Source organism: Eleginops maclovinus, chromosome 9 (assembly GCF_036324505.1).
Source record: "Eleginops maclovinus isolate JMC-PN-2008 ecotype Puerto Natales chromosome 9, JC_Emac_rtc_rv5, whole genome shotgun sequence".
Lineage (NCBI taxonomy): Eukaryota > Metazoa > Chordata > Actinopteri > Perciformes > Eleginopidae > Eleginops > Eleginops maclovinus.
Window position 1 is genome coordinate 16,339,775 of NC_086357.1, and position 15,855 is coordinate 16,355,629.

A 15,855-nucleotide genomic window follows, 5' to 3' on the forward strand; every position below is an offset into this window, starting at 1 on the left:
TGTTTGTGGGTCACTTTTTATATCTAAAATGATATATTTAACGATTGGTGAGCTTTATCAAAATACTTTTGATCAGAATGGAGAGTTCTTACATCCCAATGCCAAAGAAACGTATGTTTTCACAGCGCAGCGAAAGGTTTGAGGGAGGAAGCTGTGGTGTTATATAAATCTGTTTTTAGTTTGGCAGTTTATTTTTGGAGATCATGCCCAATTAGCTCGTGCTAACCAGCGATGTTACATCATGAAACAGATGCTATGTCATGAAGGCAAGTTCAAAGCCTAAACAAATAATAATATAGAAAGAGAATAGAAACATTATTTATCTAGGTTAAAACAGAACAATACAGAGCTAAAATAACTAATCAGAACAGTCTTATCGACACCAATACTCTAATATATGTTTATAAAATGTGCATATTCTAAGAATTACACTGCTGACAATATTCAATCACTTTCTTTTGCATTGTGATTGGTATTAAGAGTTAAATGAGGAACATTTAAAAGTAAACTATAACATTGTTTTCATGGCACCATGGTGTATCTGTGTATTTTAGTTCTTGGCTCTCACCTCACCTTTAGCTCCCTCTAATTGTCTATACTTCCTGTATCCTTGAGTAACCACCCGCACACTATTAAGGAATTAAAAGACCAAATATTTATACTTAGTGTGTTAGGTTTTCCATGAGCTAACCCAGCCAATCATCCATAAAGTTGGCCCCTTTTAGCTCCACAATGATGAGGTGCACCAGAGTTTTTTATGGCCACGGTCTTAATCAGGTAAAACATGATTGTGCTTTTTCTGCATATTCTTTCTTACTCTGTGTTATTTGTGTGATAAATAAAACAAGGAATTATTTTTCCTCAAAGCTAAAGCATTATACAACAATGTTAGCTGTCAAGTTAGCAACTATATGCACTTTTTTTGCGGTTAAATGAATTTGCTGTTCGACATTGTGTTAGCTTGATTTCCCCCTATCTCTGGTCTGGTAACCCAGTGGAAAACCAATCCCATTTAATAATAGCCTGCCAAGATGTTTCCTATTGGCCGCCATTTATCCTGTCTAAACATTGTGAAACATTATCCCAGAAAGGAACAACAAATTCACACACACTTCCTGTTATCAGTTCTGCCTTGTATCTGCACTACTAGTCATCAGCTACAGGCAAGACCAATTTTGAAAAAGGCAGAGGGAACATCATCATTCCCCAAAGGTCTCTTTTGCCTCCTGCTTCCTCCCTTCCTTCTGCTGAGCAATTGGAAGACATTTATTTGGTTCTGCGCTGGTCTGATGAGATGAAATGATAGCAAGGGGAACTAATCTTGTTAAGTAGACCTAAAGACCCGTTGTGTCTAATCATATTGAATGACTCCAGGGCATTGTGTGGGAGGAGGAGGAGGCTGGTGTTGGGACACAGGCCCACTCCAGGACTTTATTGTTTGACACTGAGACAGTGCATACTTTATAATGTGACGAACCCAGAGAAAAACGTAGAGATGTTAGCAATAACCATTAGTTTGATTCAATTCTATAAACTGATGCAATTTTCTCATTTCAATAAGAGTCGCTGTACTGCAATGTTAATACAAATGAAGTGAAGGATTATTTGCCTGTAAAAGTCAGATAAAAGCCAACATTTAAAAAAATGCCCTGGTAGCCAGATGAGTGCATGGGAGGCAGAAAGGAGGTAGATTCTTCACCGCCCAAAGACAGGGTTAGCCTTTCTCGTACTGCAGCAAAACATGGATGGGCTGCTAACTAGCTGACCTGATGAAAGTGATCCCATGACGTCATGTTTTCTGACCTTTAGTTTTACTGAGCATATATGGTTTCCTTCAGCATTACTTCACTTCACATTTTCACACACACACACACACACACACACACACACACACACACACACACACACACACACACCTTGAGGCAGGCCAATGCAAACTCGCTCTTCCACTGTTGGCAATGAGCAGCCCCACTGGAGCACTTATGGATCAGATGTCTTGCTTCAGGGTATCTGTATGATCTGCAAGAGGGGGACATGTTGCTAACTTGCTCCATTTGATTGTATTGGTTTAAAAAATAATGACTTACTGATTATAAGACTACTTCCCTAACCTTAAGTCTCGGCTCTCCCTAGGATACTGCCTTTACCATATGCTCAGTATGAAAAGTAACTGATGATAAATTATTTGAATCACTCACACTCGGTAGCTACAATATTTTTTGCTCTCTCATCTAAGATGATTAAGTCCATAAATCTTGTTTTGATTTCTCAGGAGGTAAGAAAATGCTCCTTCATGGCCAATATCCGGGTTTTATTGTGCCGCTTCATGGCTGCCTCTTTGATATTTCTACCCGGCGAGATAAGTAAACACTGTCGATCTTTAATACGGTTTCTTGGTGAAAGAGGCGAACTGAAAATCCACCGTGTAAGAGCCTGATTTAACATTGCACAAAGAAATGCCACAACAGGCCCCAGCAACCTACAAAAGAAAGTGTGTGTGTATTTCACCTCATCTTTGTGTGTCTGTTGTAGATAATCCAAAATCTCTACTGTGAGAGCTTTGAATTGCTTGTTGAGACATGAACCAGGTAGTGGAAGCAGCACTACACTATACCACACCTATTTTCGTAAATCTCTGAAAAAATACTTTTACCTTGACTATATTCCACTAAATCAAGGGGTTCAAATGGTTCATGGCTAATGATTAGTCTGTGCCTGGTTTATTGAAGTGCCAGAGTTTCATATTCGTCATGATAAACCCCAAAGTTGTAAAGCAGAACATGAGCATAAATGGAAAAAACCGCCACTCACCATTAGCTTAGGGGTGATGTAATATTGAAATGCAGTCTGCTTTTCATATTACAGCTGTAATGTCAAGGCACAGTGGCTCCCTGCTGGGGCATATGTCTAAAGATGTTCAGGTAAGTCCTCGCAAACTCAGTTGGACATGGAAAAGCTTTCATCCACACCACTATCTGCTTTCTTCTGAAGGTCACCATAAGGACTGTAAAATTGACGGGGAAAAGCAGAAGCACTTAATCCTATAAATAAATGTTCTTTGCTTGGGAGAAAATCTGTAAGGGGTAAGATACATGGCATGATAAAAAGACAAATGTGGATAATCAGATAATCTTTCATTTCATACACTTGGATGGAAGTTTGTAAAAAAGGGTATGATTTTTAGCCAACTAAAACAGAACATAATTTCTGGCAATTAATACAACCCTTCAGGTGTTGTATTCTAACTGAATAGAATCAAACCATTTAATGAACTGAATAATGGTTGTTCCCAGTAAAACACATTTCATCAATCACCAGTCACAAGGGTAGAGCATCTAAATTTGAATGACACAGAGCTGCCTTAAGAATTTAGACAAATTCTCACAAAATCAAATATATATAAAGTATAAAAGCTTGGTCACACAGTATAAAACCTCCCTATTTCTGTCTGTTCTCTCTTTAGTCCTTCCTTTTTAAATGGATAGATGGCATAACTCCTTTAACAGCATGTCCAGATTTGGGCAGACATGAAATGCTCTTGCACAACACTGCTTTGTGAATTGACAAAATACCAACTGTGAGGTCTGGCATCACTTGTGGGAATTGAGCTTTAAAACGGAATACCTTCCCCGTCCATATGCTCCAAACCCAACCTAGCAATTATATGGAAACCTCAAAGCTAACCTTAGAACATCGTATCTGGGAACACGATCGCGGCTACCAGCCAGTGTTGACCCAGCCCGGAGATACGCCTGCACTTCAAATCCTGTTTGAAAGGAACCTCTGTGTCGAAACTGTAACATGTGTGGACAAGTTTCTAAGAAAATTATACTAATTTCACAAAAAGATGGTGGTCATTTACCTTAAGTTCAGAAAGAAATCCATGTGATAATGCATATCGGATTTTAATAGCTTTTTGTTTTCTCCGCTAAATCTACATTTTCCCTAAAACGTATTTATGTTATACACTATTTCTGTCCAAAACACTTTCTTTGCTCTTTATATCATTGTGATATGCATGTGGAGAGAAAGATAAAAATGACTAATATATGTTTTTGATACATTTTACTCAACAATCAAGGCTAATATGGTGAATGCATTTTTCTGGAAGTCAAACCAGCATATTGTTTCATTGTTGTTATTTTCAGAGCATTTTAAATCATGTTTGGTGATGTTTGTGAATATATATTTCTGACACAAACTACAAAAGAATGACAAAATAGTAACCCTTGTTTAATTTAACCCCATACAAAGGTTTACCTGTGTAAAGCAATGTTAAGGGCCACATTTGAAGCAGCATACATTAATAACGGATTAAGTGCTATTATAGTCTCACCAAACCAAATCCCAGACATGTGTACTGTCAGTTATAAGCAGAACCAGGTGAATATTTTAGGATTTGTAGAGCTAGAACGATTTGTCACAAAATCCTCTGCTTTACATTCCAAAGAGAAAATGACACAGATATTCTCTATTAGTACAATAAGCTTACTTTACCTTTACACCAGGTCCGGATATAAAGGATTTAAAATGTACATTGTTTCTAATAAATATATTTACCAGAGACATTTTGAAACGATGAAAGAAGAATAGAATAGCAATAATAATCTTGGTGAGGAAATCTTTGTGTGTGTGTGTACGTACAAAACAACCGCTTTCCAACACTGAACTGTAGGTCTTTGTTAATGCTTTTTTGATTTACTGCAGGATTTGTTTACCTCAACATGCCATAAGTGGAAACATAAAATCTATGGGCAGTTTACTCCTTCAGGCTGAAACACAAGGCACTGGGCTGAGATCTTCCCTCCTAGGCCGGGCTCTAAAAGAGACCAAAGACACAGGTCTATACAGTGGGGCAAAAAAGTATTTAGTCAGCCACCAATTGTGCAAGTTCTCCCATTTAAAAAGATGAGAGAGGCCTGTAATTTTTATCATAGGTATACCTCAACTATGAGAAACAGAATGAGAAAAAAAAATCCAGAAAATCACATTGTAGGATTTTTAAAGAATTTATTTAAACATTATTGTGGAAAATAAGTATTTGGTCAATAACAAAAGTTCATCTCAATACTTTGTTATATACCCTTTGTTGGCAATGACAGAGGTCAAACGTTTTCTGTAGTCTTCACAAGGTTTCCACACACTGTTGCTGGTATTTTGGCCCATTCCTCCATGCAGATCTCCTCTAAAGCAGTGATGTTTTGGGGCTGTCGCTGGGCAACACGGACTTTCAACTCCCTCCAAAGATTTTCTATGGGGTTGAGATCTGGAGACTGGCTAGGCCACTCCAGGACCTTGAAATGCTTCTTACGAAGCCACTCCTTCGTTGCCCTGGCGGTGTGTTTGGGATCATTGTCATGCTGAAAGACCCAGCCACGCTTCATCTTCAGTGCCCTTGCTGATGGAAGGAGGTTTTCACTCAAAATCTCACGATACATGGCCCCATTTATTCTTTCCTTTACACGGATCAGTCGTCCTGGTCCCTTTGCAGAAAAACAGCCCCAAAGCATGATGTTTCCACCCCCATGCTTCACAGTAGGTATGGTGTTCTTTGGATGCAACTCTGCATTCTTTCTCCTCCAAACACGACGAGTTGAGTTTTTACCAAAAAGTTCGATTTTGGTTTCATCTGACCATATGACATTCTCCCAATCCTCTTCTGGATCATCCAAATGCCCTCTAGCAAACTTCAGACGGGCCTGGACATGTACTGGCTTAAGCAGGGGGACACGTCTGGAACTACAGGATTTAAGTCCCTGGCGGCGTAGTGTGTTACTGATGGTAGCCTCTGTTACTTTGGTCCCAGCTCTCTGCAGGTCATTCACTAGGTCCCCCTGTGTGGTTGTGGGATTTTTGCTCACCGTTCTTGTGATCATTTTGACCCCACGGGGTGAGATCTTGCGTGGAGCCCCAGATCGAGGGAGATTAGCAGTGGTCTTGTATGTCTTCCATTTTCTAATAATTGCTCCCACAGTTGATTTCTTCACACCAAGCTGCTTACCTATTGCAGATTCAGTTTTCCCAGCCTGGTGCAGGTCTACAATTTTGTCTCTGGTATCCTTTGACAGCTCTTTGGTCTTGGCCATAGTGGAGTTTGGAGTATGACTGTTTGAGGTTGTGGACAGGTGTCTTTTATACTGATAACGAGTTCAAAAAGGTGCCATTAATACAGGTAACGAGTGGAGGACAGAGGAGCCTCTTAAAGAAGAAGTTACAGGTCTGTGAGAGCCAGAAATCTTGCTTGTTTGTAGGTGACCAAATACTTATTTTACCGAGGAATTTACCAATTAATTCTTTAAAAATCCTACAATGTGATTTTCTGTATTTTTTTTTTCTCATTTTGTCTCTCATAGTTGAAGTATACCTATGATAAAAATTACAGGCCTCTCTCATCTTTTTAAATGGGAGAACTTGCACAATTGGTGGCTGACTAAATACTTTTTTGCCCCACTGTATATATCATGTCTTTGAATAATTCTCGGTCTACACTTTCACCAGGAATCAATTTGCCTTAGGTAACCCTACCAGGAGCTGTTTCTCCTGCAGACAAACTGCACATGAGCACACAATCCATTTCATTACACTATAGACACTTACTGCACTTTCAAGTTAATTCTGTTAACTGACTGAATTAGCAAAGTTTTACAGGTTCTGAGTGTATTTGCATACATGTATTCTATCAGCTGATATGGAACATAAGCAGAAGCATGTTTTCTTCATGCATGTGCTGTTCAAAAGCCTCTAGACAATTTGGTTCCTGTGTTCTGGGTTCCTGCCTCAAACCTTATAATGTGGACTCTGCATTACTATATACATTAAAATAAAAACACAAACAGCACATATCATCCTACTAAATCAAGCCAGTACAGATAAGCAGAGAGGATGCTTTAGGACATCACATCCTGTGCCTGCTGCCTACCCATCCATACTGTGCTGCCTGGGAGTAGCCGCTGGCATTGAGCATAACATACTGGCTGTGACTCTGCAACGAAGCTGAGGACAGGCAGCACTTGGATGGGAACTTCCACCCTGCTGCTTCAGCTCGTCTTTGTTCCTGAGATCAAGTGCAAAGAAGGAGAATAAGGGCTGAGGAAGCTAGTCTGATGATGAGAAGTATTTTTTTAACTGCTCGGCAGCATACTGTACTTCACTGTAAGTGCTCTTCAAGGGATTCATAAATCCCTGCGTGTGTGTGTGTGTGTGTGTGTGTGTGTGTGTGTGTGTGTGTGTGTGTGTGTGTGTGTGTGTCTTAGAAAATACCATCTGCCTATTTGTAAGAACCCCCTCAGTATTCTCTGCCTCAGAGTGCGGCAGTGCTCCGTCAGTACATAGCTGCACATACAGGCAGACTGCGCACATGACATATGCAGTCATGAGCACCCCCGCTCATGCACCCACCTACACACACACCCAGCCTACTGGAGTGTAACCATGGAAACGGAGTGCCTGCTCAAAAGGGGTTGTGATGGAAGAAGCAGAGAAGAGGGAGACTAACAGGAGGAAGTGTATTCACCTCTATTCATCCATGCAATACAGGAGTTAATAATTAAAATCGGTCTCATTGAACTGACACTTTTTTAAATGAATTACAAAATCTGCATGTACTAATCTTTATAGATTGTATATGTAGTGATTATAACATGTTAACATATACAACACATTATGACTGCTGAATCAATACAGACTGATGTTTACATTTACTGTAGCGCAATGTATTACATTATTGAAACAAAGTTATAACAAACATACAAAAACACAATAATGGTTCAGAGAATTACAAGTTATAACCCCATTATTTAGTAATGAAATCCTCTCCTGCATGTGTGTGGTTGTTTGTGCATGTACTGTATATCATCTTTGCTTTTGCATGTATATCCTCCATGTGTGTAATATGTGTGTAAACACCACGGGGTGGGGAAAGACATTCCCCTTCAAGGGACTAATAAAGTATATCTTCTTCTTCTTTCTGAAATAATGTGAATTTACTCTTTCTGTTCAACTTTCTTTAGTCTCGAAATTAACACACATTGATTTTATGATAATTGTTTAGTTATATAGTGTTTTTTCTTTAGTTCTATAAGATATCTCCTGTTTTAATTTGGCTTAAGATTGTATTTTTTATATTTCTACAGTACATATTTGATATATTTTTCAATGTGTTTTAGATTTAGATAGATTTATATTTATTGTCCCCATGGGGAAATTCATTTTCATCTACTCTTCTTCTTTAAAACTCATGTTTTTCCTGGTTTTCATTGCACTTTACATGTTAATTGTTGTTAGTTTAAGTAGTATTGAACAAAAGAATCTTTAAATGTGTATGTGTTAAACTATATAAAGGGGACAGCTGATATTGACAGATTGACATGACATCCTATAATACCTTCAGCATAATCAGTTGCAAGAGAGGTTTTTGACATTGATGATGCTCTTATTGGGAGCAGCTGTAGTGTTGGTGTACACATGTTCTGATTTATTGCACAGCTAATGTTACGGTCCTGCGTTGTAATATGTCATCAACAATTAACCAGGTCCAATTGTCTTTGACAGGGTCATTATCACTAGGCTGAATGCAGTGAATGTTTAGCTGTTCAAGTAACTTTTATGTGACTTATGGTACTTTACATTTACAACAACTAACAAATGAGTAGAAAGCAAACATGGGAGTAGCTTCCACATTACAATGGTGTGTAATTAATTTGCCATAGGCTTACAATACATCTAAAAAAATATTGGTTTGACTCTAGAGCAGCACGGTTTTAACAAGACAATGAATACATTATGCGTTTGCCATTAAGGTGGATTTAGGAGCATTGTTTAACCTAAGTGTGACTATAAACCTGTCTGTTTTATAGCTTTTCTGACGTACAATCACACACACAGCCCTTAATATAGCCTATTGAGCAACTCAGGAAAACCATTAGATGTGATGGCACAGTAGATCGAACATACAGCCATGATAGAGGGTGATGTATACACTACATTAAAAACTCTTGGCAGCAACATGACCTATTTACTATAGCTTTATTAAATGTTAAAGCTGTGACATTCAAAGTTCGGCAGCTAGCAAGAACATCGATTCTCACCACGACGAGGTCAAGGAAGTAAAGAGTACATCCCAGTACATCACCGTGTTACTTATGTAGTTAATGGAAAGGCTTTCAGCGAGGAGACAGTTCAGGAAAGGTGGCAAGGCAGATTCTAACTGTGGCACACTTCTGCATGAGATCAGGTTTTGTAGTAGATTATGATCTAAATAAAAGACATAAATTACATTATTGGTATTTGTATTAGGAACTATTTCTTTCTAAATATCAACTTTTCATTTGAGATACATGTGTCAATTCTATTTTAGATGATGATAGCATATCATATTGGTCTGTATTCCTTGTGCAGCAGCCTCTCTCTACAGAACAACAATAAATACAGCTCTGATTTAGCAAAGGCTTGACTAACTCTCTTCTACCTAGGGTGCAATGGAAATTCAAACAGAGCTTATCCATTCCTCATTATCACTGCTTAGTTGCCCTAAAGCAAGGCAATTAACCATCAGTGCTGCAGTGGGGCTGCTCTGTATCCAGCAGTATGTGAATTTGGAGAATATTGTTTTCGATGCAAAGAGTGTTCATACTCTGAATAAAGTATTAAATGTCAATTATTGTTTTGACAAATGTACGTACGCCTTGCTGCTGTGATGCAAGGTGCAATCCTGTGCCACTCTTCAATATTACCTTTTCTCTGCGACCAAAGCTGCACAGAAACAATTTGGGGAAATGAAAAGTTTTTTTTCCTTTATTGTTCCCTGAGTGTTTTGCTGAGTCTCCTACAGTTCTCACTCATCACAACGAACAAAGCTGATCACATAGGACTGACTATTTAAAAAGAACACAATCAAGAACTTAGCAATTACAGCCTTTTGAGGATGAAATTTAGTTATTATATTAAGTGCAGCTGTGCTTTGTGTGGGCTGCAATGTGAAATGCTATAATACAATTTTCAGATCGTCAGCCCTCCTCCACATCTCTCCCTCGTTGTTTTTGAGCACTACAGGTGGAGGAGAGCGGCAGCGATTCAGGATCTATGTAGGCAAGTGAGGGGGCCGGTAATATGATCATCTTTACATGTGGGTATCCGTCACATGGCAGAAGACAGAAGGATGAGTGAGCAGAATAGTGACAGAAAAGAAAGCTGGTACAGACAAAAAAAACGGGGTTTAAAATGCTAAGTCAGTTTGGCAACCTCTTGAAAATGTCAGTAACGTTTTTAGTTATGACATGTGTCTGACATCAGCAGCATCTTACTCTGCCGCTGAGTGACCTACTAAAGCTCCCAGTGAAGTTGCTTATTCGGAAAATTATTATACCTTATGCAAACTGCTGAGTTACATGAAGCAGCATTTATTCATCGCTGCCGCTCTAATTATCCAGAGCAGCTTACAGTTCGAGCTGCAGCTACTCAGTCTCTTGCAGAAGTATAAACAGGGATGTTTTTCTACGACAGCCTATTCAACCACACTCTCACTCTTCATGTCTCTTCTTGCAGACTTTCTCCAACCCCCGAGTTATCAGCCAGGACAGGTTCTGGTCACCTTGACAACCCTTCAGTCAGTTTTTAAATAATAGATGATCCCCCACCTGAGCTGCCTTATGTGCAGCAGGTAATCCACATGAACTGACTCAAGTGTGTATTGTCCTCATAACAAGCAATATCAAACAGTGTTCATATTTTTGTAAAGCTTGTAAAAATTGATTAACAAAAACAGAGATTGTCCAAATGAATTGGAAACTACCTCGCTAAACATTTTGCAATGCTTGTGTTAAACTACAAACGTTGTTAGAATTTCTACTCCTGGTAGAGGTAATATCTATTCTGCGTGTTCGGGACAGGGTAGATACAGGCATGTGTAGAAAGAATAGATAAAACAATAATTCAATTAGCTTTTTATGTATGTATTTTAAAGAGGTAGACTATCTAAAAAGCAATCTATTTATTTCATTATGTATTTTAAAATGACTTAAGTTTGTGTTATCTTACAAGTAATACAAAAAAATATATAAGACTAGGAAACAATACAAAAAAGACTGACAAGGTACACTACAAGCTTGGGGGGGATGTGGGATTTTTAAATAGGATAGAAGGAGGTATTTGGGATTTCTTATGGGGGTTGAAAGGCAGAATGGGTGGAAAAGGGAGACAAGCAAAAGGAGAGAAAAATAGGAATCGATGTAAGGGCAGTGGCAAGAGTAGGAGATTCAGAATATTAGGATGAAGTAGAACAACACACTCACAAATGCTAAATGCTAAAATATTTGTGGTCTTCAATAAACAAAGTGCTTGAAATGTACACTCAAACAAAGCTTAAATAACTTGTGAATTAACATAGAAGGGAAATTAAAACCAGCAAGACTCTACAAACAGACTGCTGGCAAACTGTGTGCTAATCATTTCTCAACTGCAATTCACTGAAGCAATAAAGCCTCCTATTGAGAAATGGCCCCAAATAATGAGGATCCCTCACTCTCAATCAGTAGGATGAGAGAAAGAGAGCTATAAAGACAGTGAGGGATACACACAGGGCAGTGGAAGCCTTGGGGTCAGCTTGTACTGTTAAAAGCTCTGTTTCAATCCCCAGACAAAAAAGTGAATATGTATCTCCACTTCTGTCTTCTTGGACCAATCACTAAGGCATTGTTTGACACACTTGTGTGCTGGTTTTCTGTTTTCAGGAGTTTCTTTTCAATGCTCAATCTCAAAAAACAGAGAGACACTTAATTTATTTTTCTGCATATATACCAGAGGCAGTTTTTTTTAAAGCAGAGACGGATTCAGTCTCTGCTTAAACAAATATCAGTGGTAGAAAATCATCTTTATGTCAAATCATCTCGTGAAGATATGAGGAGTTTTGTTTTGAAACAAAATGTTGAACTGAGCCATGTTGGTTTTCAAAAAGCTGACTGTAGAATTTAAAATATGCACTAAAGAGATTTTCCCTGTCTTCTGTCTGGCAAACATAAAATAAGAGGGACCCTCATGTCAGAAAACAGTGAAATTGGATACATTTTTATAAATTATGCCGGCTGAATCACTGGATTAATTACAGACAGTGAAACACAAAAGAAAACTACAGAGGATAATAAACAAGGCATATAGAATCAAAGGCAAACTCCCCTCAGTTGATCTCCCACCCCTCACATCCAGCACCTCTCAGCTGCTACCCTCAGGTTACCGCTACAGGTCGATGTTTACCGAGATGTAAAGCTCTAGAAACAGCCTTTTTCCCCAAAGCGTTCAGGACTTTCAACTCATCGCTTCTGCCTCCTCTTCACCACTGACATATTTCCAGGATTGTCTTCCATTGACCATTATGCGTTGAGAAATAACTTATTCCACTGGCATTGGTCATGTGTCCAATTAACAATTTATATATTTAAGTATGCTTCAGATACTGTGAGAACAGAAAGTATGTATGTATGGTACGAGACTGGTTTCAAATTATACTAAAGGGAATTTCAAAAAAGACAGCTAGATGAGTTCCTAGCTGTGATGATATCAGTACTTGATGCTCACAAAGCAGGAAGCTGAGAGTTTTTTGGATAGGTCAGCAGCCTGAAATCAAAGATAGGCTTTTCGAAATTCTCTTACCATTTGCAGAGGCCTCTTCCGAAGGTCCCTCTCAGTGACCAGCCTCTCCTGGTCGGTGACGTAGAGCCCGCGCTGAGCCAGCGCCTGGATGACAGCATCGTGGCCCAGCAGGGGCTTGGCAGCGTCACTCTTCAGGATGAGGCTTCCGGCCCTGCAGTAGAGGTCTGCAGACAGCAGGAGGCTGGCTAGGGGGGGCTTCAGGTGCTCCTGCTCATACTGGTCGGTGTAGAAGGGGTCCTTGAAATCAGCCGGGATATTGTCTGTATGATGGAGGAGAGAGAAAGGGGGAAGCTGGGTAAGAGATTCCACAACGCTCCTTAGATGCTCAATTAGAAGAAATTACTGTGTTTCAAAATATGCCTCTCAGATGTGAACTGAGGTTAAGGTTTTCAATTAATGTTTTTAAATACCAAAATTGACCATCACCATTTCACAGAACATATACTGTATAAAATAAAATAACAATCTGGAAAATGTGACGTAAATAGTGATGGCAGCTTTATTTTTCTCCTTGGTGCACATTCACTACCATATTTGGCAAGTTGGAGTTGACTGCATTGACGGTATGTTGACGTGCATATGTGTGGATCAACCTGAGCGTTGCTATAGCAACTGCAGGAGGAGAGGAACCTGATCGATTCATCTTAGTCTGTATCTCTGCAGCTTCCAGCTCCCTGGGAACACCCTCTCTCTTCCTGCCTCTCAACGGGGGAGCCTTTAAGTGTGTGTGTGTGTGTGTGTGTGTGTGTGTGTGTGTGTGTGTGTGTGTGTGTGTGTGTGTGTGTGTGTGTGTGTGTGTGTGTGTGTGTGTGTGTGTGTGTGTGTGTGTGTGTGTGTGTGTGTGTGTGTGTGTGTACGCATCACCCGAGGCAAGTCCACTGCTGGGGATAGTCCAAAAACAGTTGAAAAATAATGCCTTTTTTATTGCTTTTGTCTCATTCCTTTCTTAACAGAGATTGCTGAGCTTGGAAGAATTTTCACAAACAAACCAATGAAAGCACTTCCTATCAAAATTCAAAGACAATTGGTTTGAATTGTTCAAGATTTTGCTGCTATGTAAAACATCTGCACACTTCTGCACACACTCCACACTTAGTCGGAGTTCATCACAGTGTCAGAGGCAGGAAGTATAGATAGAAATCCTGTGCTGCCAGGGAGGCATAGAAAACTGTGGCATGTGGTGAGAGCCTTACTCACTCTGACACTGCTGCCCAACCTCCAACCCAAACACCGTCAGTGAATCACCTGCTTATGCTGACCATTATCGATAAGGCCAGCTACAAATGGACTGTCATTATGGAACAGAAATTCATACAACAGCAGTAGCAGCCGTCTGGGTTATATCCTTTTCCTGTTCTTGTTATTGATCTGAACAAAGAACTGTACCCCCCAACCCTCACAAGGAGGTCAGAGGTCAGGCTGAGCTACAGAACAACATGCCTGGAGCTTGTGGGATGTTGATGTCAGCATATTGCTCAGGTGTTTAACAAATTGCATTTTATTTAATGTTGCTGCTCAACATAAAAGCTTTTTGTATATTCTGGCGTAGGTTCCTGCTGTAACTGCACAATACCTGGCTTTTAAAGAAGACTTCACTGTGAGGAATGTGTGTCTGTTTGGCCCAGTTCACTGAGCTGAAAATCACATTACTCCAATGACTTTAATTCAATCCCTACAAGAGCAGTGTTCCATCAATTGCACACAGACGACTCAATACGCAATGGTTTAACGTATTGAAGAAGGGAATCTGTTAAGTACTTGTTTGGGGAACGTTGAAAGAATTACACTTTACATTTTGCCCCAACATATCACCCAGCATTCAAACAGAAAAGCCTTTGGTCACACTGACTCTTCTCGGAGCTGTATTGCACATTTAACAATGGAATGGGTTCCAGCTTGATAGTATTTTCAGATGGCAGATGATCTGCTGCGTAGCCAACATCTCTTCCTGATGCCCTGCTGCATTGGTGTAATGAGGCAGATGCATGAGAAGTATTCAGAGCAGCGTAGGCAGGGATCTGGAGATGAGCCTGCTCTGTCTATTCCTTGCACTCTCCCTCCCTCCCACCTTCCCTCTCTGGAGGGTTGTATTTTTGGAATCAACCCATTTCATTCAGTTCTGACAGAAAATACACAGAGGATCTGCAAGGAACTTCGTGTTTAGAGGGCTTTTACAATACAGAGCAAGGAATAATGCGCTCGGTGGCTACAGAAGCAGAATCTTTCTGCACTGTTCAGACAAACTGATCTGTCCGATTCATGGCTAATGTGTTTCAGCCATATGAAGATTAAGCTGATGTTTAAAAACCACAACGATCATATGAAATATTTGAATAAAGGGGACAGAATTGAGAAGAAGAATATGAAGACAGATTCAGGGTGTTCTAGCTTTTTGCAAACATATTATCAAACCAAACACAAAGTAGCCTTGCTTATTTCCCTTTGTGCAGCAACTCCCTGGTTTAAATAATAAAACCAGTGATATGAATGAAATCCAATGATCTTAAGTAAGCTTGTAAATGTAATTGTATTTTACCACTCATCCTTAAAGCCCAAACTTCTGCTTAAAATGTGGCAACCTGTCCTGGGAAATTCAGAATTTGAGCATACAGATATTAGTAGCAGCTTTCTCTTTGAGATTGTTCAGCATACTGTGCAGTTTTTTTTAACTAGGTAGTTGTTATAAAGCACTCATAAGAACAAAGAAAATGCATCAGTGGTAAGATAGACATTTTAGTGACTTGAACATGAGATTAGGCAAGGGCCATGCAATACTGCTTTAATTATGCCTATAGCTCTGGGCTATGTTATGCACTTCTATTCCCTGATGGCATCCTATCAATCAGCCTTGGCTCTGGCACCAAGCATAACATAAATGTCACATGCAGTTGTGTATTTCACTTGACTTTTAGGAGACTGTCCTGTAAAAAAACAGCACACTAGCTGGAATTTCAAAATGTTTGGAGCATTTTTAGCTGCTTAAGGATGAAACATGATGCCATTAGCTGATGACAGACAACACCATTAGACACATTTATACTGAAAGCTGATTCTCAAGTGTGTCTGTTAAATCCCTGCTGCTTGTATTGGTCAAATGTTACTTGGATGGGTGCGTGTTGGGATCATATCATTATAGCTCAAGTTCACAATAAAATAAGGGGGGTTTATGTATGTGGAGACAGATGAGTTGTTGATACTGTTAATTCATGTTGT

At 39.5% G+C, this 15,855-nt stretch overlaps 1 protein-coding gene across 5 annotated transcripts in view; it reads right to left on the minus strand.

Annotated features, from left to right (window-relative positions):
* Positions 1-15,855, minus strand: part of camsap2a (calmodulin regulated spectrin-associated protein family, member 2a) — a 42,369-nt gene that overhangs the window by 24,715 nt on the left and 1,799 nt on the right. For all 5 annotated transcript variants that reach the window (XM_063891915.1, XM_063891913.1, XM_063891912.1 and 2 more), the window contains exon 2: positions 12,643-12,902. In XM_063891915.1, coding sequence (XP_063747985.1) covers positions 12,643-12,902 — 260 coding nt within the window. The remainder of the gene's footprint in view (positions 1-12,642; positions 12,903-15,855) is intronic.